General features: G+C 44.4%; 1 protein-coding gene across 1 annotated transcript in view; it reads right to left on the reverse strand.

The window, feature by feature from the left end:
• Positions 1-25,556, reverse strand: part of GAREM2 (GRB2 associated regulator of MAPK1 subtype 2) — a 421,755-nt gene that overhangs the window by 110,279 nt on the left and 285,920 nt on the right. Inside the window, exon 4 of the mRNA XM_086925514.1 lies at positions 1,831-3,024. Coding sequence (XP_086781640.1) covers positions 1,831-3,024 — 1,194 coding nt within the window. The remainder of the gene's footprint in view (positions 1-1,830; positions 3,025-25,556) is intronic.

Here is a 25,556-nt window from a genome sequence, read left to right on the forward strand (position 1 = left end):
CGTGTCCGGAGTCTGCTTGCTGGCTGTGCGAGCTGCGCGAGCGTGGAGACAAACGGAGTACAGGATATATATATATATATATATCAGAACAATTCAACTCAGGGTTAAAGTGGTGCAGAAATTATGCAAAAAGGAAGCAGAGAACACATTGAGGTGAGCAGATTCAGAGTGTCGCAGGTGTTGGAGGGTGCTCTATACAGGAGCTGCTCTTCACCTAAACTTGAGAACTACCCAGAGTTCTCTGCTTCTGTTTTGCAACTATCTATCTATCTTAAAAAAAAATATATATATATATATATATATATATATATATATATATATATATATATTACAATACTGTAACTGAATAAAAAGAAGCCTAAGAAAACGATATTCGTGAGTGCCTGGATGATTTCCATGGAAGTGTTACTGGAGTTGGAATCTTATTTTCAATATATATATATATTTGTAGGTTTTAGTAGCGTCCTGTGAAGAAAATCTCGGGTTAATAAATCTTAAACCGAGCGTCTTGAGAGTGCAGTCCCTTAATTTGCACCGCGAGTGAAGTTTTGAGCTGAAAAAAAATATATATATATGCACCAAACAATTCCCACCACTTCCGGCCTGCGGCGAGGAAGGAACTCAAACAGCCACAGCAAGTCAGGCAAGATACAGATTTTATTTGCGTTTCTTCTCCAGCCTGCAATGACGCGTTTCGGGCTTCAAGAGCCCTTGATCCCATTCAGCAAATATCACGACCGTTAAAGTTTTATACGTTTTTTCAACACCAAATGTACACACCCCCCTGCACTGCATGGTCAGTAGGTCACATGATTAATAGACATGATAAAAAAAGACTATCACACGAATCTACGTCTTTCTCAGGTTGATTTACAAAAATTAGATTTAAAATGCTGTTTTACTAACTGCTTAAATGCAGGTTTTAACAATTTTATGGCATAGTGGTCTTATAATTTGCAAATATGAGGCCATCTGATATATAGCATCAGGTTAAAAATGACAGGTTAAATCCATTTATGAAGTTATTACCCGCTATGGGTCATTTATACAGCCTCAAAAGGATTTTGCTCAGACCAACTAGCATATGCCATACATAAATTACATCCTGCAATCATGTATTCAAAATCAGAATAATGCGAGTACTGTTAAACCATGACAAATTTCCAAAATTCCTACATAAAGTGCTTTTTGTGATAATAGTGCAAAAAGAAAATTGATAAAAAATGTGTTTGACGTGCAATTAATAATGACTAAACTGGTCAATTAAAATTTTCTATAGTCATACATTCCAATGTATACATAAACATACAATTTCATAAAATTCATTATTGCAATCAATATTTACCAGTGTATGTCTTACATCTGGAATGAAGTTATATATTATATGTTATGTTTTGTAAAAAGTTAGCGTAGACTATTTTAAGGGCAGGAGAGAGTCATGGGAGTTGACATGGCAGAAAGAATGAAATAATTTGTGACTGGGCAGAAGGCTCAATGCAATGATAGCTGCATATTGTGTCAAACTTATGGACACAGTGATTTTCTATAGATATGTGTACATATCCTCCGAATTGTTAAGACCCCTAGGCCACTTGCTGTCTAGTTCCAATATGAACTTTGTCTCCAGCTGTCTGAGCTTTCTCCATCTGTTTCCGCCGCGTTTAGATTTTGGAACCGCGGCGATAACAAAATAAGAAAGACAATTGATGTCTTTGTTGTGGCATTTGGCAAAATGCCTGGCCACCGGATATATATATATGTACACAAGAAACTCCGCTTCTGTATAATTGGCAGACACCATTGTTATAAGAGGAATGAGCCAATACTTACTGCTTCGGATTTTGGTGGCACAGGTGGTGGCGTCTCTATTCTAGGCTCTTCTGAAGGTAAGGCTGGCACCGGTGGAGACCCAGGGGGGCTCTCAAGTTTTGTAGAAGAAGTCACAAAAGAAATCAAATCCTGCTGGCCTTTATTGCCACACTCCAGACCTGGGGGGTTGCTGCTGGGCTCTGAGTAGTTCTCAGAGTTCTGGTTAGTCCATAGTTCTTCATATGGGATCTCTGATTCCCGAGTCCTGAAATCAGGTTCCACCCATTCGGGAGTCACGTACTCCTGGTCAGAGTCTGAAACATCGGGGGAGGCCAGTTGCTGTTGGGGGAGCTGTTGCTGGCTTCCCAGGGCATCCCTGCAGTTCTGATGGCCGCTGTTGTCCTCGTTGGAGCGTGCAACCGACCCGCTATACAAGCACAGGGAAAGTCGTTGGAAGGACTGTGTGAGCTCCTCTTGGGCGTAGCTTGTTGAATTGGAGGAGGAGAAGCCCTGCAGACACACCCGCATCCTGCGGGGGCTGGCGCACTCCTCTGAGAAGTCCGTCTTCACCTCCCTGACCGCCTTGGAGTACTCATCAGGGTTAAAACGCTGCTCTTGGCAGAACAGAGAGCTGTCCCTCACCAGTTTGTCAAAGAGCGGGTCCCCGCAAAGAAGTCCCTCCGGCAGCATGAAGCGGGGCATGTCTGTCAGCAGCAGGAAGTGGAAGGGAGCCACCTCCTCCTTGCGCAGCAGGCAGCACAGCACCACCGTCTTGGAGATGATGCTGACCAGCTTGTAGCGGTGGCCCTCCCTAATGATGTGCAAGTCGTATGGGTTGCGTGCCGGCCGAGTAGGCACCACCACATTAACGGGCAAGCGGACCTTTTCGATGATGCTACGGATGGTGTGCTCCCCCTCTTGCATCTGTATCTCCAACGGGCTGCGCGTGCTGAACCGACCTTTGCATTGGAAGGGTAGGCTGAGGCTTTCGTTGGTGCGATGGTTCATGCAAATCAGGCACGGCATTTTGCCCTTGACCTGACGCCCCAACGTGCTCGTCTTGCCCAGTTTCCGGAGGATGGTGTTGAAGCGAGACTTCTCCTTCACCGTCTTGGCACAGAGAATCTCGGCCTGGCCCATAAGCGTCAACTCATCTCCGGCTTGTAGGGTGAAGTTGTAGACCTCGCTGTCCTCACTGAACTCTCCTGACACCACCTGAACAAGGCAAGCGAAATACACAACATCAGAGAAACCTACAATGATGGTGGGTTAGCAAATATAACTCTTTTCTACAGCTGTATAATGCCCACAGCTTTTCTGTTCTTCAAATGTATTTGCATTCACCTAACATGTCTACACAACAACTTCACCTCAGCAAATTCACATTTACACATATTATTGTTGCACATTGATGGCCTATCAAGATCTCAAAAATAATCAATTTGTAGCAATTACTTTGCATATCACCACCACCACCTAGGACCTTCATCTAACATCAAAGGCCAAAGCTTACCTTCTCTGCACCTCTACCTTCTTCAGAAAATAAGTCAACATTTCTGTTTCACCAAATCACATTACACTTTCCTAAGCTTATATAGGATGGGGACGCAAAGTGAAGACATATTTGCAAATTTCCTCGGCCAGGAAGGCATCTATAGATTTTTTGCAGCATCATACTATTTATTTATTAATGCCACTATTTGTATACCTTGGACTGGCAGGCTCTACATATAGCGCCTACTGGATCTTGGATGGGCTACATGCTAGATGTGAACCCAAGGATAGTTGTGTAGGGGCAAAGTAATCATTACGTTGATTGTGTTAATTCCAGCTGTAAGAGTAGTAAGCGTTTTTGTGAGGCCTGGGCCGTCAAACTGAAGTGGGGTCCTTCATAGGAGCAGAACCTATGTAAAAGTGTAAAAATATGTCCTCTGGGAAAGAAAAATAGCATTGAGTATGTCACTGATTATTGCTTACAATTAAAAGTGCCTTTTCAGTCATTGATGAATGTAGGTGCTCAATGAGTCTTACTATGCATGTTGTCACTCATCCTCGCACTCATTCATCTATTCATTCACGCACTTATACACCCACAACAAAACATACATGAAAACTCAATAATCATATGCAAGATAATGTAAAAAAGATAAAGCTGATAAAAGATAACCTGCATCCCCTAAAACCCTGTAGAGCACAAACTTACTATAATCATATTAAGCTTAGCAACAATAGACTTACAATGTACTGCACAATGTTTCCTTGTTTTAAAGTTACCACGTGGCCACCATGTTTAGAAGCAATGTTTTGGCCATCTTGGAGTGCTAAAGCCATGCTACACTCTACACAACACCATTGCAAAATGGCGGCCAATTAGTAAACATCGTGCTTGACAGTCATCACAGAAAGGTATTGTGCATAGTGTATCCTTGTTGTACTCGGCCGTTGTTCCTCCGTTGGAGTGGAGGAGTGTCCCCCCCCCCCTCTGACAGTGCAGCATACATAAAAAAATAAAATGTTAATGAAGAGATGTTGTTACCATTTTATTTTTCAGTTCAGCCGAGCCGAGTGGCAGCACAGGGCAGGACCATTGCTGCTGATTGGCAGCGGGGAGCAGTGGTTGTTGCTGCTCCAGTTTAAACATGTCACTGTGGTCAGCTGTCTTGCAAGGGCATATTTTAACCCCTTGGGCGCGGCCGCGATTCTGCGCCTGTGCGGCCGTTTTAATGCGAGTGCGGGTTCATGACGACCCCCTGCCGTCATCAGCACAAGTCCACCGTGATGCATGACGGACGGGGGCCGTCATCAGCATGCAAGGGGTTAAACTTCTTCACCCCAAGCTGTCTTAGACAGCTGGGTGGCAAGCAGGAACAGGCACTGAGTGCTTGACGGAGCTCGAGGCAGCCCGCTCCAGCCAATCCTGGTGCTTCTCTCAGGCTGGGTAATATGAGCATCAGCATGAGAGCACCATTAGGATTGGAGCGTCGTCACCTCCAGTATTCTGTTGGTTCACTTGTGCCTCTTTATTGACTCTTGAGTCTTCGCAGCTAATTAGCTGAGCCATAGATGCTGCTGTTAATCATTTGAAATGCGCCCGAGGTCGTAAAGGGAGCGGGAGCAAACGGCCTCTGGCCCAGGGCAGGTCACTGGGGGATACCGGCTCCAGTCTTTGGAGAAAAACACAGGTTGGAGGTATTGAGTAGGTCGATAAAGTGCGTGTGTTATACATAAGGCTCCCTGTTTTCCGTTTTTACTGATTTTTACAGATAAATACAGATAGAAAACCAGTTATTTTCTTGCCTGTATTTATTTTTAAATGTGGATGAAAACGGAATTGTAATGGGGTATTATTTGAGACCTTTCTGGCAGAGGCAGCATCAGCTTTGTAGCAAATTCGAATCTACTTGTCGATTGCTGTTCGTCGCTTATTTCAGCTGCCTTACCTAAGGCTACTGATGTACCGTAAAGCTATTTCACCCCACCGTTTTAGAAAGTAAGCGGCCTCTACTGGTTGTACTGGTCGGAGATGGTTGACGCCATTCTTCTAAACTATGATGCAGTATGGAGAACCATCGCACGGTGGACACCCAGTATAGAAGCGGAGGCCACGAGAAATGTGTGCACTGCAAGCAAGTGGCCCTGTAGCAAGACACTAAAAATACACACAAACAAAATAATAAAGGAGAACTAAATAAATGAAAGGAGGCCTATAAAAGGAAAAAAATAAAACTAATGAACTGGCTCCCCAGCCCTGATACTGAAGCACAGTCATTTTCAGGTGGAGGTGCATATGTGATCAGCCAAACTAAGTGACTCACAGTGCAAGAGAGCTGAAGTCAGAAGTGCGACTCAGTCTTAAGGAGGTGACTCTTTGCCCAAGAGCCATCTCTATGGTGAGCATGCTCAGTGGCACCTGGTACCCCTCCCCCACTCCCTTGGGACACCATGGTGTTGTGGTGTAGGAGCTGCATCGGGGAGGGATTACTGAGGGGTGTGGGTGGGTTTCCCAGGGGGTATAACTCAGTCTGCAAAGCAAGGGAGGCTCTGTTGGTCCTTGGCTCTGATCTGGGGATGGAGGGATGCTGCCTACATCCCCTCCCCGTATACGGCCTTGGCTGTCTTGAATCCCACACGAGGCAGGGCTGCTTGTGTTGTGGCTGTGAATAATGCTTGGTTCAGTATGCCCATGTAGGTTTACTTGATTAAGCATTCACTGAAGTGTGCCTATTATTAGTATTGGGTTTATAAATGTAGAATATATTCTTTCACATTCTGTTGTTTGTTTATTCTCCGTTGATTTATGCTTTCTGGTCCAGTTTAAGACAAACTCTCTTGGAGGTTGGGTGGCCAGGGACCTCAAGGGAGGGTTGTGCACTGCAGACACCAATCGCTCTGGAAGTCTGAGTCACACAAACATACATGCACAGCCAAACAGAAACACAAAGCATACACACATAAACACCCAAACATCACACACAAATACAACACATCCACACTACACACAAACATGCACAAACAGCACCAAACACACCCATACGTAACCACCATTTGCCCCCTGCCAGACACATAATATGTAAAAAAAAGTCTGGTGTCCTGCACTAGAAAAAACTATCAGCAGCTGCAACTCTCCACTGCCTGATATGATTGGGCAATCATCTGGGCATTGGTTGGGCATCCTTGATGTGGATGGAGTACATTTTGCATTTATCCCCAGGGCCAGCACAGCCTGGTAGTCTGCTGGTGGGTTGAAATCACACATGAAGTATCTTCAGTAGACTTACAATTTTCTGAGTCTAGAGGGATAAAAATCAAGTTGGGGGGTGCATCGTTGTACAGCGCTCCTGGCCATGCGGGGTCTTTTGCCCGAGGGGCTTGGCTGTGCAAGGCTTTGTGAATTAGGCAGGGGTCCTCATATTGTGCTCCCTCTTAAGCCGTCTCTGGGTTCAACGTAAAGAGAAGCATCTCAGGCTGAGACCTCATGGCACACACATTTAGCAATTTGTTCTTGGCTTCATTCATACCCACAAAAATGACAATTTTAAAACAGTATTGACAAGAATCAGAAAAGGGGATTTAAGATATTGCTTCTTGGATGCAATAAGAGAGGGCTCGAATCCATTGACTGTTTGTGATGGGTCTGCCGGTGTAATACCGGTGATGCAGAGCTTTTAACCAATCAATGGGGTTATTAGTTCAACTGTGAGAAGAAATGGTGAGGAAGAGGGAGATTCTTCTCAGTTCCAACAATGAGACCGCATTTCTGAGAGCTAGATGCATGGACGCATGCCCGGGGCCGCCCTGACGGTGGGCTGCCCTTCTGGGAAATTAAGCTCTTTCCCGACAGGATGGTTCCTCTCTAATGTCTGGTGACAGGGACATGTGATGTGTGGCAGACTCAGCACCGGCCTCCCCTTAATGTTCCAAGGGACTGGCGTGCCAGGTTAGGAACCTATTACTCGAATGGTCATTCCATCTCTGGAGGCACTGAAATATCCCCTGCCTTAAAAGAGGCAATCAATCAAACAGGATTAAAAAAGCGCAACTAATCACCCGATAGGGTATCCAGGTGCTTGCCAGCCATAGAGGCTTATTCGAACAGCCAGGTCTTGAAAGCCATCCGGAATTCCGGAAGTGAGGTGACGGTCTGGAGCTACCTGGGGAGGCTGTTCCAGGTCTTGGCTGCGATGTTGGAGATGGAGCGCCCTCTACTTCTGCTTCGGTAAATGCAGGGAGTATGGGCAGGTGAAAGGAGGTGGGGTGTAGTCTTATCAATGGTTAGTGAAAATTCGGGCGGTGGTTCATGTAGGCAGGTCCTTGGTTGTGCAGAGCCTTGTGTGCGTGGGTCAGCAGCTTGAACTGGCATCTCTTCTGTACGGGGAGCCGGTGGAGTTTCCTGAGACGGGGTGTGATGTGGGTTCGTCGGGGAAGGCCAAGGATGAGTCAGGCTGAGGCGTTCTGTATGGTCTGAAGTCTCTGAAGGAGGTGTGTGCCGTAGTCCAGTCAGCTGGTGAAGAAGGCCTGTGTCATGGTGCGTCTCTTAAGTAGGGTGTAGCCATTTAAAGATATTACGTCAGGGGTGGCCTTAGGCATGTGCAAGCTGTGCACCTGCACAGGGCCACCAAACCCCAGGGGCCTCCACTCCAATATATATCCTTAAAATAATAATCCTCTGAGGATGGATACATATATGCGTGGCAGCGTGGCGGCCCCTGGCAGGGATTTGGCGTCTCCGGCTCTGTTCCACTTCCAAACACCCTGACCCTGGTCCCCCCCTCTTCGCTGGCCTCCGCACCTGCGTTCCTCCTGGTTCCTAAGCTCCAGGGGGCTCCACCCCACCCAGACCACCTCTTCCGGGGCCCCCTACCTACGCTCCCTGCCCAGGGCCACCATGAGCCTAGAGCCGCCCCTGCTTATAATGTAAATGTAGTATACTTGTAAAGAGCACAGCTGCCAGAGCAACGGGGCGTCCCGGCGCTGTATAACGCTGTGGAATCCTTCCTGGCTCTCCCTGTGAGATGCCCCTCCTGGGCACCCCCAAGGTGAAGCCAGGCATCCCAGTGTTGTCGGGGCCGTTGTGGAGATTAAGCAAGCTATTGCACAGAGTTGCAGAGTGGGACCCATGATTAGAGTAGGCGCTGAGGCGAGAATTATCGAGTCCGCGGACATTGAACCCAAGACCCTGCCGCGTCGGGACTTGAACCCTGGTCCCGGGCCTGATCTCTGCTTCAGAGTCTGCCGCTCTAACCAGTGAGCCACACTTCTCCACGTAGCATGCGCAGATTGGTACTTATATGTCTTCACCTTGGGAATACTCAAGTCTGGGAGCTATAAAGATCTCTCACGGTGTTTAGTGGTCTGGACCTGTAATCCAGAGCTACAATTCTCTTCCCCGTTGGAGTCTAATGATTCAGAAATTCTCACAAGGGGCCACACTGTTAGCTCTTAATCCATTCCCTCGGAAATCTGGGGCTGAAATCCTGAAAGAGTCCAACCTACCTTGTATCCCAGAAAATGAGTCATGACCAATACCAGAGGAGGTCAGCCTGCATATTTGGAAGAGTGGGGAGGTATGGCAGAGACATTTAAATATATCAGAGCTATAAATACATTAGTGGGTGTGAGATGCTTATATGAGAAGGTGGATCCAGAGTAAGGGTGAAGAGAGAAACCTTCTCAAGCAGAGGCCCAGGAGGAGTCACAGTTCTTCACAGAAACCGTGGTATGTTCCTGGATTTGGCACCAACGAAGGTCGCCGGGCACATACAGAAACCGTGGGTGAGATCAAAGACAGATCTGGAGTCCAGGGCCAGCCTATAGGGACAGACGCGTGCAGACTAATGAACTTGCTTGTCTTTGTGGACCTTCAATATTTAGGTATTGACCAGCTTACTCTTTGGTAATGGGACGCCAGCTGGCGAAGACTGTGGCTATCCTCATTTGCATTCAACATCTGGGTATCTGTGTGTCTATGAGCGCCAGTGTCATGCGGCAAAGCAAGCTGTGTTTATTGTCAGATTTCAAGGGCATGACGTAAAACATTTTCTTTGTTCTTACTTTGAAACCACGTGGCACTCACCGGCTCTTCCGGGCACAAGAGGTCCCATATGGTTAAGCCTGTCTACGCGCTGCGCGTTGAGAGTGCGGGATCACAGTGAGTCACTCGCACGCCAAGTCCCAGGGCTCAGATACTTTATATGCAAGAAATCTTTGCAGAGACACATAAGACGTGGGCTTCGAAATCTGTAGCTGCTAAAGTCGTCCAGATGAGAAGAACAGCGACATCAGTAGATGCTTTGCCAACACTAGGAGACCCAAGCCATCTTAGGAAACCACCTCTAGGCCAGACACTGCCTCACAGCTCACCCGGCATGTCCAACAAGATCATCTTCCTGGGCCGTGAAGAACCCTGTGCTGGTGGGTGTGCGGGGATAGGATTGCTGGGTGGGCCGAGGCTAACAAAGGTATGGAGACAATTGGACAGACTGGGAATGAGTGAGCCAAGGTTACCTCCTTAACCTCATTGATGCTGCTGCCATTTCCCTTCTGTGCTGAGAAATCGTAAATCCCATTGTTCATGACGAGCTGGGCTAGTCATCAGTGTTTGAGGAGGCTACACCATGACGAGCCCAGCTCGTCATCAGCCTCGAAGGGGTTAATATAGACTCCAAAGCGAATAGTCTCCAGGTGTGTTGGAAAATTTAGTGATCTAGGGCCATATGTATCAAGCCGTTTTTGAATCGCAAGGGCCGAAATTCGCAGAATTTCGGCCTTTACGACTCGCAAACGGCCGTTTTGCACGTTTTGGAATGTATGAAATATTTCCAAAATAAGGAATTGCAAACTTGTGCGATAACTTATTTTACCATAGCATTTAGGGAATCGCAAATTTGCAATTCCTTAAATGCTATGTATGTAGCAATTTTAGCTTGCGAATTTTGTTTAAGAATTCGCAAATTACCACCATCTTTCAGTTGATAGTAACTTGCGAATTCTTCCAGAAATGCACAAATTGGCATTTTTAAAGGTGGCATATGATGCCATTTGCACACACATGTTCTTTTCAGGGGTGCAGCAGGGTGTCTTTGAGACACCCCTGCACCCTTGCAATGATTCTCAAAATGCGATTAGCAAATTGCGAATTCGCAATTTGAGAATTATTTTGCATTCATTCCTATGGGCCTCCTAGCCCATAGGAATGCATTGGAAATTATTCCTTAATTGCGAATTCGCAAAATGCGAATTCGCAAATAAGGAAGCTTAAGGAATCGCAAATAAAAAGCGATTTTGTTCATACATACCATTTTGCATTTCCTAAATAGCGATTCCTTAAAATTTGCTATTTAGGAAATGCAAAATAGTTTGATGATACATATGGCCCCTAGGGAGACCAACATCCTCCGAGTCGGCTTGAGCCTCGGACCCTGCACCTGTGTACAAATATGACACGCGCTCTCTTCCACATCACAGATCAGAAGTAGTTGAAACAATAGGATGTACAGCGATTCGACAGACCGCGCAGTGCTCCTTGGTGAAAGAACAGGACACTGATCCCCGGGTTCATGTTTCCACTGGTGGCCACACAGCCACTACATCACAACCCCATTGCCCATCATAGATAATTCGGCCCTAGGCCACTCAGTGCCGGCTGCCTACAAGAACCCCGTTTGTAGACCCGCAGCCATAGTATTTGTAAGTGAACCTGTAAGGCGGAGAAGCTTGCCGGCAGATAGAGAGGGTGCATGACACTGAGCACGAGGTGTAACCTGCGGGTCAGGCACAGGGCTGTGCACAATTCACGTGTTTACTTCTTTTTTTATGTTATTTAAAATTTCTGGAAAATTATGCAAAACTACACAAAATGCAAATCCATAATTTAGCGCTATATGTTCGAGCTAAATGCATCCTTGGGTCAATTTTGTGACACAAAGGTGAACTTTGAGCTAAAACAGCTGCACACAACAGCTGCTTGCATTCTGGGTGCTCATGTTGTTCCTGCGCTCCTGCCATGTGGTTTTGCTGCGAACAAGCATAACGCGAAATTACCAAAAGTACACTGCGTCATAAGACAGGGGCCTTATGTCAATACCTCGACACTAATGACTCAGCCTTTTATCCCTTTGAAGCTGCTGGAAGGATTTCCACAGACGGAAGGGACACTATGCTATAATGTAAATTATGGCAGAGGTCCCTTTCATATGTTAAACTTGTATAGTTCTGAAGCAGAGCAGAGCGCGCCCCCTCACGTGCCCGCCCCACCAATCACGGATCGATACCACTCCGATCGCAGGATCCATGAAAGCAAAGCCCGGTGACCGGAAGCTGATGCTGCAAAAGGAAAAGCCTCACAGTTGACTGGGCCCCGGCGGAAGAGAGTAGGGTTAATGGAGTCTGAATGACGCCGCCATTGTAAATCAGATGCGGGCATTAGCGCACGTGCGGGGAGTGCTCGAAAATCAAATCCACGTGGACCCACGCAATAACTCTCAGCGCCGCTCCCGGGCTGTCATTCCACGCACTGAGATATGACTGAGCACCGGAAGAGCCATGTGGGGGAGGGGGGCATGATGACATCTCGAGTGCTCGCCAGAGTTACTCCTGAGATTGGAAAACTGAAGCAAACTGAAGGATCGCAAGTCAGGGGTGTGAGTATATCAACCCTTTACACAGCTTCAGTTCTTCCCAGCCTTCTTAAGACTTAATGCCCTCTCCTTGAGGCGTTAACTGGTTTGGTGTTCCTGTGCAGTGGCCATTACCTATTGTTAATTGCCCGGATCACTTTAATGTGCCCAAACTGGAGGCAAGGGCGCATGTTGAGGCGAATTGGAATTACCATCTGTTAATGCTCGACAGCACATTGGCAATAAGGCAATTAGTACATCTGAACCTTACTTACCACAGAGAAAGTCTCTCTCTCTCGCTCTTTCCTCTCTCTCCTCTAGCTCTCTCTCTCCTCCTTCACCTCTCTCTCTCCTCTCTCTCTCCCTCTCTCTCTCTCCCCTCTCTCTCTCCTCTCTCTCTCCTCTATCCCCCCCTCTCTCTTCTCTCTCTCTCTCCTCTCTCTCTCCTCTATCCCCCTCTCTCTCTCTCTCTCTCTCTCTCTCCTCTCTCTCTCCTCTCTCTCTCTCTCTCCTCTCTCTCTCCTCTATCCCCCCCTCTCTCTCTCCTCTCTCCTCTCTCTCTCTCTCTCTCTCTCCTCTCTCTCTCTCTCTCTCTCTCTCTCTCTCCATGTTCCTGTCTCTGAGCCTAGATTGCAGGCAAATACCAGTAGTTAGGGCCAGTGTCCTAAGAATGCTGATTGGATGAACCTATCTGAACATTCCATGTAGAGTGCTAATAACACTTTACCACCGAGTCATGAATAATGTCAACTTAGCAGTGCTGTTATGCAAAATGATGCAGGCCCCTTGCAGAATGTGCTGAGGGGTCCCTGAGTCTCCCATATCGAAACAATATTCATGGCCTTCGGCTAAATGCCCCCCTCCCCGTAAAAGGTTGGGCGCCCGCTCAGCACTGCAGGGGCTGCAGGGACCAGCTGTACACCCCTACAACTGAGGGCCTTTACATTGTATTGTGCTTGTGTGTCGTTGTGTGGTGCACCGGCAGAAGTTGTGGTGTAGCCACAACACTTCTCAGGGACTCATTGTGAACCGAAACAATGACGACTGGGTGCACATCTGTGCCACGCTTCAAGCATGCGTGTCACAGAGCACATTGCTACACCTATGTGCTAACCTTCGTGTGAAACATTCTACATAGGGACAAACACAAAGAGGGAGGGGCTGTGGCAGCCATAGGAATGGGGAAAGTCAACCACAGATGAGGCTGCGGCTGCGGCTGCTACCCCCGTGGCCGTCCCTGTGGAACCCCTGCCACTGTCCTTGATACCCTGGATCCAGAGGCCATGAAGGCAGCAGCAGGAACAGAAACTAACAAAGCTCTAAAGCCATCCTTACCACCTGCATGTACCACACCTGGAGTTCACCCTAAGCACTCAGCAGAAAACAGAAGGCTGTTGAGCAGGTAAGGCTGGGACAAAGGGTCATTGGTGTGAGCTCATCAGAGTTCAAAGGGTGTGTGATGTCACTTTGTCTACCCCTGGCATTTTGGGGTTCAAGGAGTCCAAATGCAGGGGTTTCCCATAATTGCTCACAAAGATGATGGTTGCCAAGTTAGACATACATTACATATGTTTCCCATACCTGAAAGGAAACACTTGGCGGTTCCTTTACCTTATAGAGTTTCACTGCTGGAGAGTCTTCTCTACCCAGTGAAAGCACAGTAGCCTCTATGCAAGGCCAGTATGGAACACATGCATTATCACATAGGAAACAAGAGGTACCCTACAACCTAGTGGATCTGGAGTAAGGCCAAACATCTTTATAATGGAAGACATTCCACATGTGGATCTTGCTCGACCTTTACATCTTATTCAGAAATTGACAGATTTTTTGTTACCCCCCATTGACTGCACAGCACCCAGAGCATCCTCAACAGAACAGCCTGCAGCCCCAGCATCAGGACCACTCCATTAAAGTCTATGGCGATTATGGGGTAAAGTGTGGAACTGAACTTAAGACTACTTTGGTGACCACGTAACTGCCCAAATACTCCTTAATGGTCCCCTGACCTACTTTCTGCTGGATTTGGTCACCCAACTCAGGTCGGAGTAGTCAAACACAACTCTTTTAAACTTTGCAACGTTTCTAAGCTTTACAGTTACCAATGTTTGTTTGCTCTTTGGTTTAAAAGTCTTAATTTATGTTTTACTTTGAAATCTATATCTCTGGGACCCTCCGACGGATTTTACACATCTCAGTGTCTAAAAATTCATACAAATATAATCTATTTTTATAAATTAGTGTCAGATTTCTTTTGTGCTGAATGACTCCCTTATTTAATTGTTTGGTGCCTCTAAATGATTTATACTAGTTTGTTTGTTAAAGCCTTGCTGCTCGAAGCCACAGCTACCCAGGGTTGAGCTAAAGGTTTTTCAAACGAGCCTGACTGGAGTCAAGTCAGTTTTGCAAGTGCATTGCACGGTAAGGTCACCTAACCACACGGTATAATACACCAGACCCCTCACACCGTCCAACTTTTAATCAGGTTGATAGATTTATCTTGTCTTGGATCACAGCATGACGATAAGGAAAGTGAGACACTGGGTGAATGACTAAGGAGAGAGTCTCTGTTAGAGCTGCTAAAGAAGAAAATGAGGCATAGCTGCTATAGAGCCAATAACCTGGCCAGTCGCCCGCTAAAAGTGGACTCTTTCTTAACCCTCAGAGAAAAAAACTGTTCGTGAGCTACATTAAGGCCACTGAAGTCGGTTGCCTGAGGATGAAACAGCAAATGGCCACAAGAGGGCCCCAAAATGCAAAAAAATTGCTTTTTCCCTAGAAGAAAGAGAGCACACAAAGCAAAATATAGTTTTGCTTGTGGCACCAAAAATCCTTGCACTCCAACATGATACAAACAGTTTGCTGGGGAAGGCATTGCTTTCAGGGTACTTTGCCTTTTGGTGTGCCTATGCTTTGCCTCCAGACGGGCTGCAGTAAATACCAAAAAGACCAGAAGACATCCCACTGCTGCTTGACTGATCCCAAAGGGTGAAAGACAGAAAAAAAGACATTCCCTGGAAGCACCTGAACTTACAGGAACCTTCCACAATACACATTACCTTCTCAAATCACCAGAAGGACACCCAGACAGTGTGAAAGTTGGGCCCTCTGACTATCACCAGTGCAAATCGATACAAGTATCAGGGGGGGGGGGGTAGAATTTCAAGCTTCCAAGCATCACAAAGAACATATGAGCTTATTCGCCACCAATGCTGCAAGAATCAGGATTGTGTTAAAATTAGCAGCAAATGGTCTTAAGGGGCCTTCTCTAACGCTGCCCTTCAGAGTTCTAAATGCAAAATATCTAGTTTCACTCAGATATGGCCCGAAGCCTTTCCTGGCAAGCTTAGTCAATGGTTAAACCAGACACGGTGAAAAATAAACAAATCACTCTTTAGTCTACCTAACTCAGTGAGACAATCTCAACTTCGCTTGGAGTTTGGTTTATCAGATCACTCATTGGGGCTGAAGGCCACTTTAGTAAGACTTTGGTGTACATGTATTAAGGCAGAAGAGGGCTCTTTTAAATACTATCTCGGAAAAGAAATTTCATGAACAAAATCTACCCCCCCGGGGCCTGGCGTTCGAGGCAGCACTGACCAAATTACAGATGACCGGCCTTGGAACCTCAACATCTCCTACGGAAGTTTTAAATTGCTATTCAAAAACCACTACAAACAAAATCCAGACTTGCTGATCTCCAAATTCTGCAAGCAAATCAGCATAATTTGTGCATAGGAGTCAAGTACCCTGAACTTGTTCCCAAAAGTACCTAATGCTTCCAATATCCTGAACAATTAAACTCAAACTTCAAGGATCCGTCTTATGCTCTTCGATGGAGGGGACATTTTCTAATAATGGAAATATGAGAGAACAGGCATAGCTTGGTGGTTCTGCCCATACTACAGAGGATCATTTGCACTTGTCTTTTGTGCATGTCTGGCTGTTTTTTGCGAGAGAAAGAACTATCTCCAGAAACTCTTTCAAAACACAAGGACCTGCCTAAAGGCAATAACACAAGGACCTGTCTAAAGGCAATAACACATTGTTTTGAAAGGAGAGCGGGCAGGGCAATAGGTGGTTTTGTAAAATGTATGGCGACAGTCTTTGAGGCTCTTGCCTAGCTGGATGCCAATTGCCCCAACTGAACCATAGTTTTAGGAGTTAACTCTGCTAGTAGTTATCACGGTCAAGCACTATTTGCACTAATTTTAATTCAACAAATGGATTGTAATATTTGAAATGTATTGCAATAAATTAGTTTATCAGTTAGAATGGTTTTGATTTCATACCAAATTAACTTTTCTATGACACACTGGACCATGGTGTTCCACCTAAAGATCAACTCAACAATATTGTGTGACCATAAGATTGTGGTAAAAACTAGCATGAGTACAAACATATCATGTACAAAATATCAAAAGTAAGTATACCCTTTTTTTACTTTTTACAACAATCTCAAAGTTAGTAATGTTTGAAAATATTATTTATTTTTAACAAGTTTCTTTATTTTAGAATTATTTATTTTGTGGCAGTCTGTGGGTACTTATTATTGTATAAACGCTAAAATATACATAAATAAAACGTAAGATAATGCATTTATAATAGGTTTTATTACTTTTCTTTTTATGTTTTTTTTGTGTGGGGAGGTTTGATGGATACTGTTTATTTTAAATATGATTAGCTTAATATGTTTTAAGATGTTAAAATGTGCAATTCTGAAGTATATTATAATTTAAAAAACATGTTTTTAGTTAGGATTGTTATTATTTTCTGATTAAATGAATGAAACAATGTCTTATATATATATTTATATTATTTTGTTGTAGATTATAAGAAATCCCCCAACCCATGTATGCATTTTCCATTTATTTGTAAGACTTGAGATAGAACAGTACATTTAACTGTTAAAATGTAGGCACATTTCCCAGTGTTAGTTGCCATGAATTTACAAAAGTAAATCTCAGTCCCTCCTCCCCGATGTATTCATTTCCCCAATGTTTGTTAGACTTGTTTTAGAATGGTAAATATGCCCCACCCTCCAATCTAAGCACTTTCCACAATGCTTTTTAGCTTGGAGCTGGAATAGTAAATCTGCCCACCCCTGTCCCCCAACGTGTGCAAGTTCCCCAATTTTTGTAGGACTGGAGTTAGAATAGTAAATCTGACCTCCTTGTGCATGCACTTTTTCCAGTGTTTGTTAGATTGGAGTTACAATAGTAAATAAATCCCCCACTCCACTGTTATGTTCCATAGAGGTACCCAAATATAGGCTCAGGTAGTCCCATAACCCATCACCTATATTCTTCCCTATCATTGCACTTCATAACGGTTCTTAGTACTGACCTTTTACCTCATTAAGGTAATGTCCAAAGATGACATGAGGCTTTCTCCGAAAAGCTTAACCCTCTTTCATTATGCATGAGGATTCTTGGAATCACAGCAGGACAGCAGGCCTACCATCTCCTGCATAATAACTATGTATAAGGTTCATTCCTTCCGTCATCCTAGTCCGACATGCCACAGCAATGTATCTCCCCAGGGGTACCACTTTGGGCATATATACATCATCTTTTGCAGAGATAGTGAGAGGAGAAAAGGACTTCCTTCCATGCCGACACACTGACGCGAGATGCTGAGGCTCCTGCACGCAGACACTCCAGCTCGCAGTGGTCTGACATCCCTTGCGGGGTGTCCATTTCGAGACCAAGACGGGGTCCCACAGTCTCTCACTTCAGGTAATGGGGTTGACTTTACCCTAGAGGGATTCTTGGCTTTTACACCCACATACGTGCTAGGTACACTTAGTTACATCTAGTTAGGGACGCATTCTAGGAGTACACATTCTACTGTCATGTATTTTATATACTTGCCTGTATTCATTGTTTTACCACAATGGTAGAAATCTACAATCCATTTACTCTGTTAGTGCTTATAATCATTTATATCTGTTACTGTCTAGTGATTGTTTCAGCACACCTATTTTACACTAGAATGATGCGGGTCAATAAATGCTTATTGAAAAACGTCCCCACCGTTTATTCTGTGTATCTCTCTGAAACGAAGTGAACACGAGTGACTGAGTGAAAAGTAGTACACTTTTTCCACGATCCTGAGGGATCAGGGTTGTCATGTTGAAAAGTTGCCAAGAACTATTCTCTCCTTGGTAAGAGAAGTTTCTAGTGGCACTGTGAGCTAGCTGGTATACAGGCTGACATTCGGTTGGGGTGTCCAAAATCAGTCTGACTCCAATCCTACAGTGTATGTTGTCTAAATATGCAGATATTAAATAGGTTTATAGGAACTACACAACACCACAATGTGTACACCTTCTACAATGTTTGTTAGACTGGAGCTAAGATTTGTAAATTTGCACACCTACAACTATTTACCCCAATGTTTGTTACACTGAAGTTAGACTAGTGAATATGGCCTCCCTTTAAATAAATATTCACTCCAATGTTTGTTAGACTGTGTTTAGATTAGTGAATTTGAACCTACGCCCACTAAAATATGTATTTTGTTTCAACATTTGAAGGATTTTAGTTTGAATACTGTACTCCAATTGTTGTTTTTTATTAGATTAGATTTTTTATTATTTTGGATTAGAGTTAGATTACTACATGCTACTTTATTCAGGTAGTTTTTAAAGATCTTGCGACCATGTTTAATTTAAAATGATATATTTTGTAAAATATGCTTTGTATTTTTATATTTTTTTATTGTACTTTTTTCTTCGAGGTATTTACTATATTTTAATTTTCAGTATTTTAAAAATATTTTTCGCTATATATTTTCAAATGTTTATAATTGTCCAATGCATGTAATAAGGGCCTCAATGCACTCCATTTGCCACACTAATGAGGGCTGTAGCCCTGAGAAGCAGGCAATCTCCTCTTCTTTCACTCCTTCCTCACCATGTCTTGACTGTCACTTCAATCTCGAAACAAGCCCGGTCTCTTTCTGAAAGAAAATGAGCTAATGCATGCTACCCACCGTTTTTGCTCCAAGGGCACCATCTGCCCTAATGCTAGCAAGTAAAATGAGCCCCCGTGAACCCTTTTTATTGTAAAACATTCAAACATGTGATGCAGTGGACCCCTGGGCAAAAATGTCATTGCACCTGTTACACTAATGATAGGTACAGACGTTTGTTAACAACATAGGCTCCCATCTCACACCATCCCTCATCTCTCTGATGTCCAAATCAAGGTGTCTCCTCCGCACTAATGTTTCCTCTCCCTTAGGTTCATTGTTCCAAGGCTTCAAAGAAGCACTGGCACAGCAAGTATGCACTTGGCTCTCTAATGCAATGGCTGCACCACAAATACCTACAGCTTCAGGCTGTCCACTGTGCCCACTCAACAGGGCCGTTACTTCTAGGCCAGATGCCCAAACAGGTTTTTCACATTTACTCCTCCAACCTCCCCTGAGCTTGGGCCCTGTTCTATGCACACCACTACTGACTTGAGCCCTAATTCTAGTAAGCAAAATGCGCCTGTGTTTTTTTATTAGTAAGACTGCCATAACTAGGTTCCCTCACAGTGGGTGGGAGAGGGGGTCCTGTGCTGTGAAACATATAGTAGAGAACTAAAGAAGAAGCATGCCTTCCCACCAAGGCACCTGGGACTTGAAAGAAATGGAAATGTGTGCAGTGGTTAATCACCAAATATAAAGGCTGCTTTGGAGTCATTGTAGTTTTTTAGGGCTCGCGAAGCGAAGAGCCCTTTTGTAGGGGGTTTAAAAATGGACCTGCAAATTCCTCATGCTCGGGTGTGTGAGTTTCCATTTGCGCCTGCTATTGGCCTTTCACTGCTTGCTCTTCTGTAAAATAGACACCAATAGGCCAGAGGCGGGCGCATAGCTCTGCCCCTGGCCTATTGGTATCTATTACGCTCATTTCCTGACATATGCTTTAAATTATCGTGCCCTGACAAGGGCCGCAATAATTGGAAGCATATGTTCGCGCGCGCACCACTTGCGGTTTTGTTGTTTTCTTTCGGTTTCGCGATGGGGCTCTGGTGCACTGTCCGCCCTTCCTTCTCTCGTTTAATGCTTGCCTCCTTCGATCACTGCTATTTTTTTGTGGTTATGTCTGGAATATATCTGGTTAGCGGAGCGGGTTCTACAAATTAACACAGGATGTAAAGCAAACAGTGCGCCGATGGACTGTGGCTGCATGTCTCTCTTGTTATTCGTTTAATTATCCACTGTATTTAAAGGAAGTGTTTTAAAGAGAGGGGCACTTACTTAGAGCCCCCAACTTGCTAATTAAGAGCTCGGATTCGGAAAAGTCAAGGAGGCTGCCAAACCGCACAGTGTGCCAGCCGGGTAAAAAAGGTGGTGTTGTGCGCCATGTTCAGGGGCTAGTGAAGATGTGGGCACATGCCCTCTGATTAAGGCCGAAGTTACACATTTTTTTTACAACTTTCGTGAAAGTCTATGAAAAACTTCACAGCTTCGTACAGCATGGAAAGTTTTTAACTCTTGTGAAATATTGTTTCTTTTTGGGGTAATTTGTATCACACATATCCTTGTTTAGCACTACAAAACTGATCCACAGAAGATGTACTCTTTAGATAACACTTAGAGACTTGTTTCACACCCTACATACTTCTGAAAGGTAATATTAGGGTGGAAATTATCTCCCTGGCTGTGTGTAGAAAAATAACTTACATGGTGAAAGGCGAAGGCAAATTGGGAAATTTCACCATAGGCACGATTTGGGAATGTACACTTCCTTGGCAAAAAAAAGAAACAATCACACCCCCTCGCCACTGATACCGATAGCCTCACAGGAAATGGCAACTTTGACACCTAGTGGTGTGTCATTTTACTTTTTTAAACGATCTTTATTGAGAAATGGAGGAAACATCATGTTAGGAATGGTTTATAGTAGGCCCGGAAAAGCAGCGACTTAAGCCAGGTAGAGTTACACCTTCTTGTAAAGATCAGAGGTCAGGTCACCATAACTGCTCAAGCCTTCCTCTGGCTGTTTCCGCCGCATGTTACTGGAAGGATATACGTTCAAAAAAGAGCCCCCCACTCCATGCATGGAGCTCTGACCCCTTGCAGCAGATGGATTCCCTGCTCCTTGCTGGCCCATGCTAGAATTATTGAAGCACGCGCACAGGCGAGGATGCCTCAGGGAGTGGGCGGAATGTGTGCCAAGCACAGTGCTTCATTTGTAAAAATAAAAAAATAAAGTGCCTGGCCTCTGATTATTGACACAGGTCCACTGTAGCTGATACTACCTACATATCGCTTTAAACTGTAGGTTCAAGCAGTAGTTTTATCATGTTTTAAGGGATATCACATAGTTAAATGCTCTACTAATGCTGCCGGGGCTGAGCACTGCAAACACCAGTACAAATTAAGCACTCAAGCACCCACCTAAAATGCCCGGCTACCAAGTGGTCCCAGTGCCAGATGTGACGCCTCCAGCTCCACCAGGCTTTTTAGCCGACCGGGCTGTTGTATCTTGGCATTTTGGAATTTATGTGCACATTATTGAAAACAAAACTCCAGGTCCCAGAATGCAATGTGCTGTTGACTAAGACGAGTGGATTGGCTTGAGGTATTTCACAACTCATACACACTGCGCCCTCACATTACTTTAGGCCACACACACTGTGCCCTCACACTACTTTAGGCCACACACACACACTGCGCCCTCACACTATTTTAGACCACACACACTGCGCCCTCACACAACTTTAGGCCACACACTCTGTGCCCTCACACTACTTTAGACCACACACTCTGCACCCTCACACTCTGCACCCTCACACACTCTGCACTCTCACACACTCTGCACCCTCACACACACTGCACCCTCACACACTCTGCACCCTCAATGCAACAAACACTCCAAATACCACTCAGTGCCACATAATTGCACACCACATAATTACACTGCACTCAATGCAACATACACTCCGAATACCACTCAGTGCCACATAATTACACGCCACATAATTACACTCTACTAAATGCAACATACACTCCACACAATACCACTCAGTGCCACATAATTATATGCTACATAATTACACTGCACCCTATGCAACATACACTCCAAACAATACCACTCAGTGCCACATAATTGCACGCCACATAATTACACTTACTGAATACAACAAACACTCCAGACAATACCACTCAGTGCCAAATAATTATATGCCACATAATTACACTGCGCTCAACGCAACATACACTCCCAAACCACTCAGTGCCACATAATTACACGCCACATAATTACACTGCACTCAATGCAACATACACTCCAAATACCACTCAGTGCCACATAATTACACGCCACATAATTACACTGCACTCAATGCAACATACACTCCAAATACCACTCAGTGCCACATATTTACATGCCACATAATTACACTGCACTCAATGCAAAATACACTCCAAATACCACTCAGTGCCACAGAATTACACGCCACATAATTACACTGCACTCAATGCAACATACACTCCAAATACCACTCAGTGCCACATAGTTACACGCCACATAATTACACTGCGCTCAATGCAACATACACTCCAAATACCACTCAGTGCCACAGAATTACACGCCACATAATTACACTGCACTCAATGCAACATACACTCCAAATACCACTCAGTGCCACATAGTTACACGCCACATAATTACACTGTACTCAATGCAACATTTATTTTATTTTTATTTGTTTACATTCGTATAGTGCACAGCTACCCAACAAAGGGTTTCCCGGCGCAGCAGATCCCAATAGCAATGCAGTTACAGAAAACTAGTTGTTAAAGAGCCATGTTTTTAAGGCTTTCCTGAATTTGATGTAATTCGGCTCAGACCGCAGTGTATGTGGCATTGAATTCCAAAGAGAAGGTCCTAGGAGTGAAAAAGACTTGCCACCCATACGTGACAGTTTGATCCTAGGAATTTCAAAATGATTTGCCGTGGAAGACCGGAGAGATCTGGAAGGACGGTAGGGGCGCACCAGATTTTGCAGGTATTTTGGAGCGGTATTGGTGGAGATCCTGTGCATAAAGCATAGGGATTTAAATTTAACTCGGTTTTCAATTTTTAGCCAGTGTAACTTCCTGATATATTTAGTGGTTGGAGTAAAGATGGGAATTTTGCAGAGTAGTCTGGCTGCTGCATTTTGTACTGATTGTAACCGGCGGACAGAGACTTTGTTCGCCCCCAGGTACAAAACGTTGCCATAATCTAGCCTGGATGTTATTAGGGCATTGACAACTGTTTTCTTGGTGTTTTCAGGCAGCATCCAACAGATCTTTTTTAGCCATTTTAAAATGGCGAAGCAGGTGGCTGAAGTCTTTACCGCTTGCTGGTGTAGACTGAGTGAGTCGTCAATAATGACGCCCAAGTTGCGAGCGTGAGTGACAGGGTTGGGGGGGGGGTGCCCATTTCAGTTGGCCAGTGTTGGGGTCCCCAGAGTTCTTTATTTTTGCCAGACACGATTAACTCGGTTTTTTCGCCATTTAGTTTTAGGAAGTTTTTTTGCATCCATTCAGCGATTTTTCTAAGTCCGAGTTGTAGGGAAGAGGAATTCTCAGAGTCTGCAGCTGACAAAGAAAAGAGCACATACACTCCAAATAACACTCAGTGCCAGATAATTACACACCACATAATTACACTCTACTGAATGCAACACATACTCCACACAATACCACTCAGTGCCACATAATTATATGCTACATAATTACACTGCACTCAATGCAACATACACTCCAAATACCACTCAGTGCCATATAATTACACGCCACATAATTACACTGCACTCAATGCAACATACACTCCAAATACCACTCAGTGCCACATAATTACACGCCACATAATTACACTGCACTCAATGCAACATACACTCCACATACCACTCAGTGCCACATAGTTACACGCCACATAATTACACTGCACTCAATCCAAATACCACTCAGTGCCACATAATTGCATGCCACATAATTACACTGCACTCAGTGCCACATAATTACATGCCACATAATTACACTCTACTGAATGCAAAACACACACTCCACACAATACCACTCAGTGCCATATAAGTATATGCTACATAATTACACTGCACTCAATGCAACATACACTCCAAACAATACCACTCAGTGCCACATAATTACACACCACACAATTACTCTACTGAATACAACATACACTCCACACAATACCACTCAGTGCCATATAATTATATGCTACATAATTACACTGCACCCAATGCAAAATACACTCCAAATACCACTCAGTGCCACATAGTTACACACCACACAATTACACTCTACAGAATGCAACATACACTCCAAATACCACTCAGTGCCACAGAATTACATGCCACATAATTACACTGCACTCAATGCAACATACACTCCAAATACCACTCAGGGCCACAGAATTACACTGCACTCAATGCAACATACACTCCAAATACGACTCAGTGCCACAGAATTACACGCCACATAATTACACTGCACTCAATGCAACATACACTCCAAATACCACTCAGTGCCACATAGTTACACGCCACATAATTACACTGTACTCAATGCAACATACACTCCAAATAACACTCAGTGCCACATAATTAAACACCACATAATTACACGCTACTGAATGCAACACACACTCCACACAATACCACTCAGTGCCATATAAGTATATGCTACATAATTACACTGCACTCAATGCAACATACACTCCAAACAATACCACTCAGTGCCACATAATTACACACCACACAATTACTCTACTGAATACAACATACACTCCACACAATACCACTCAGTGCCATATAATTATATGCTACATAATTACACTGCACCCAATGCAAAATACACTCCAAATACCACTCTGTGCCACATAGTTACACACCACACAATTACACTCTACAGAATGCAACATACACTCCAAATACCACTCAGTGCCACAGAATTACATGCCACATAATTACACTGCACTCAATGCAACATACACTCCAAATACCACTCAGGGCCACAGAATTACACTGCACTCAATGCAACATACACTCCAAATACCACTCAGTGCCACAGAATTACACGCCACATAATTACACTGCACTCAATGCAACATACACTCCAAATACCACTCAGTGCCACATAGTTACACGCCACATAATTACACTGTACTCAATGCAACATACACTCCAAATAACACTCAGTGCCACATAATTAAACACCACATAATTACACGCTACTGAATGCAACACACACTCCACACAATACCACTCAGGGCCACATAATTATATGCTACATAATTACACTGCACTCAACACAACATACACTCCAAATACCACTCAGTGCCACATAATTACACACCACATAATTACACTGCACTCAATGCAACATACACTCCACATACCACTCAGTGCCACCTAATTACACCACACATAATTACACTGCACTCAATGCAACCTACACTCCAAATACCACTCAGTGCCACATAATTACACGCCACATAATTACACTGTGTTCAATGCAACATACACTCCAAATACCACTCAGTGCCACATAATTACATGCCACATAATTAGACTGTGCTTAATGCAACATACACTCCAAATACCACTCAGTGCCACATAGTTACAC

Source organism: Lissotriton vulgaris, chromosome 6 (assembly GCF_964263255.1).
Source record: "Lissotriton vulgaris chromosome 6, aLisVul1.2, whole genome shotgun sequence".
Taxonomy (NCBI): Eukaryota; Metazoa; Chordata; class Amphibia; order Caudata; family Salamandridae; genus Lissotriton; species Lissotriton vulgaris.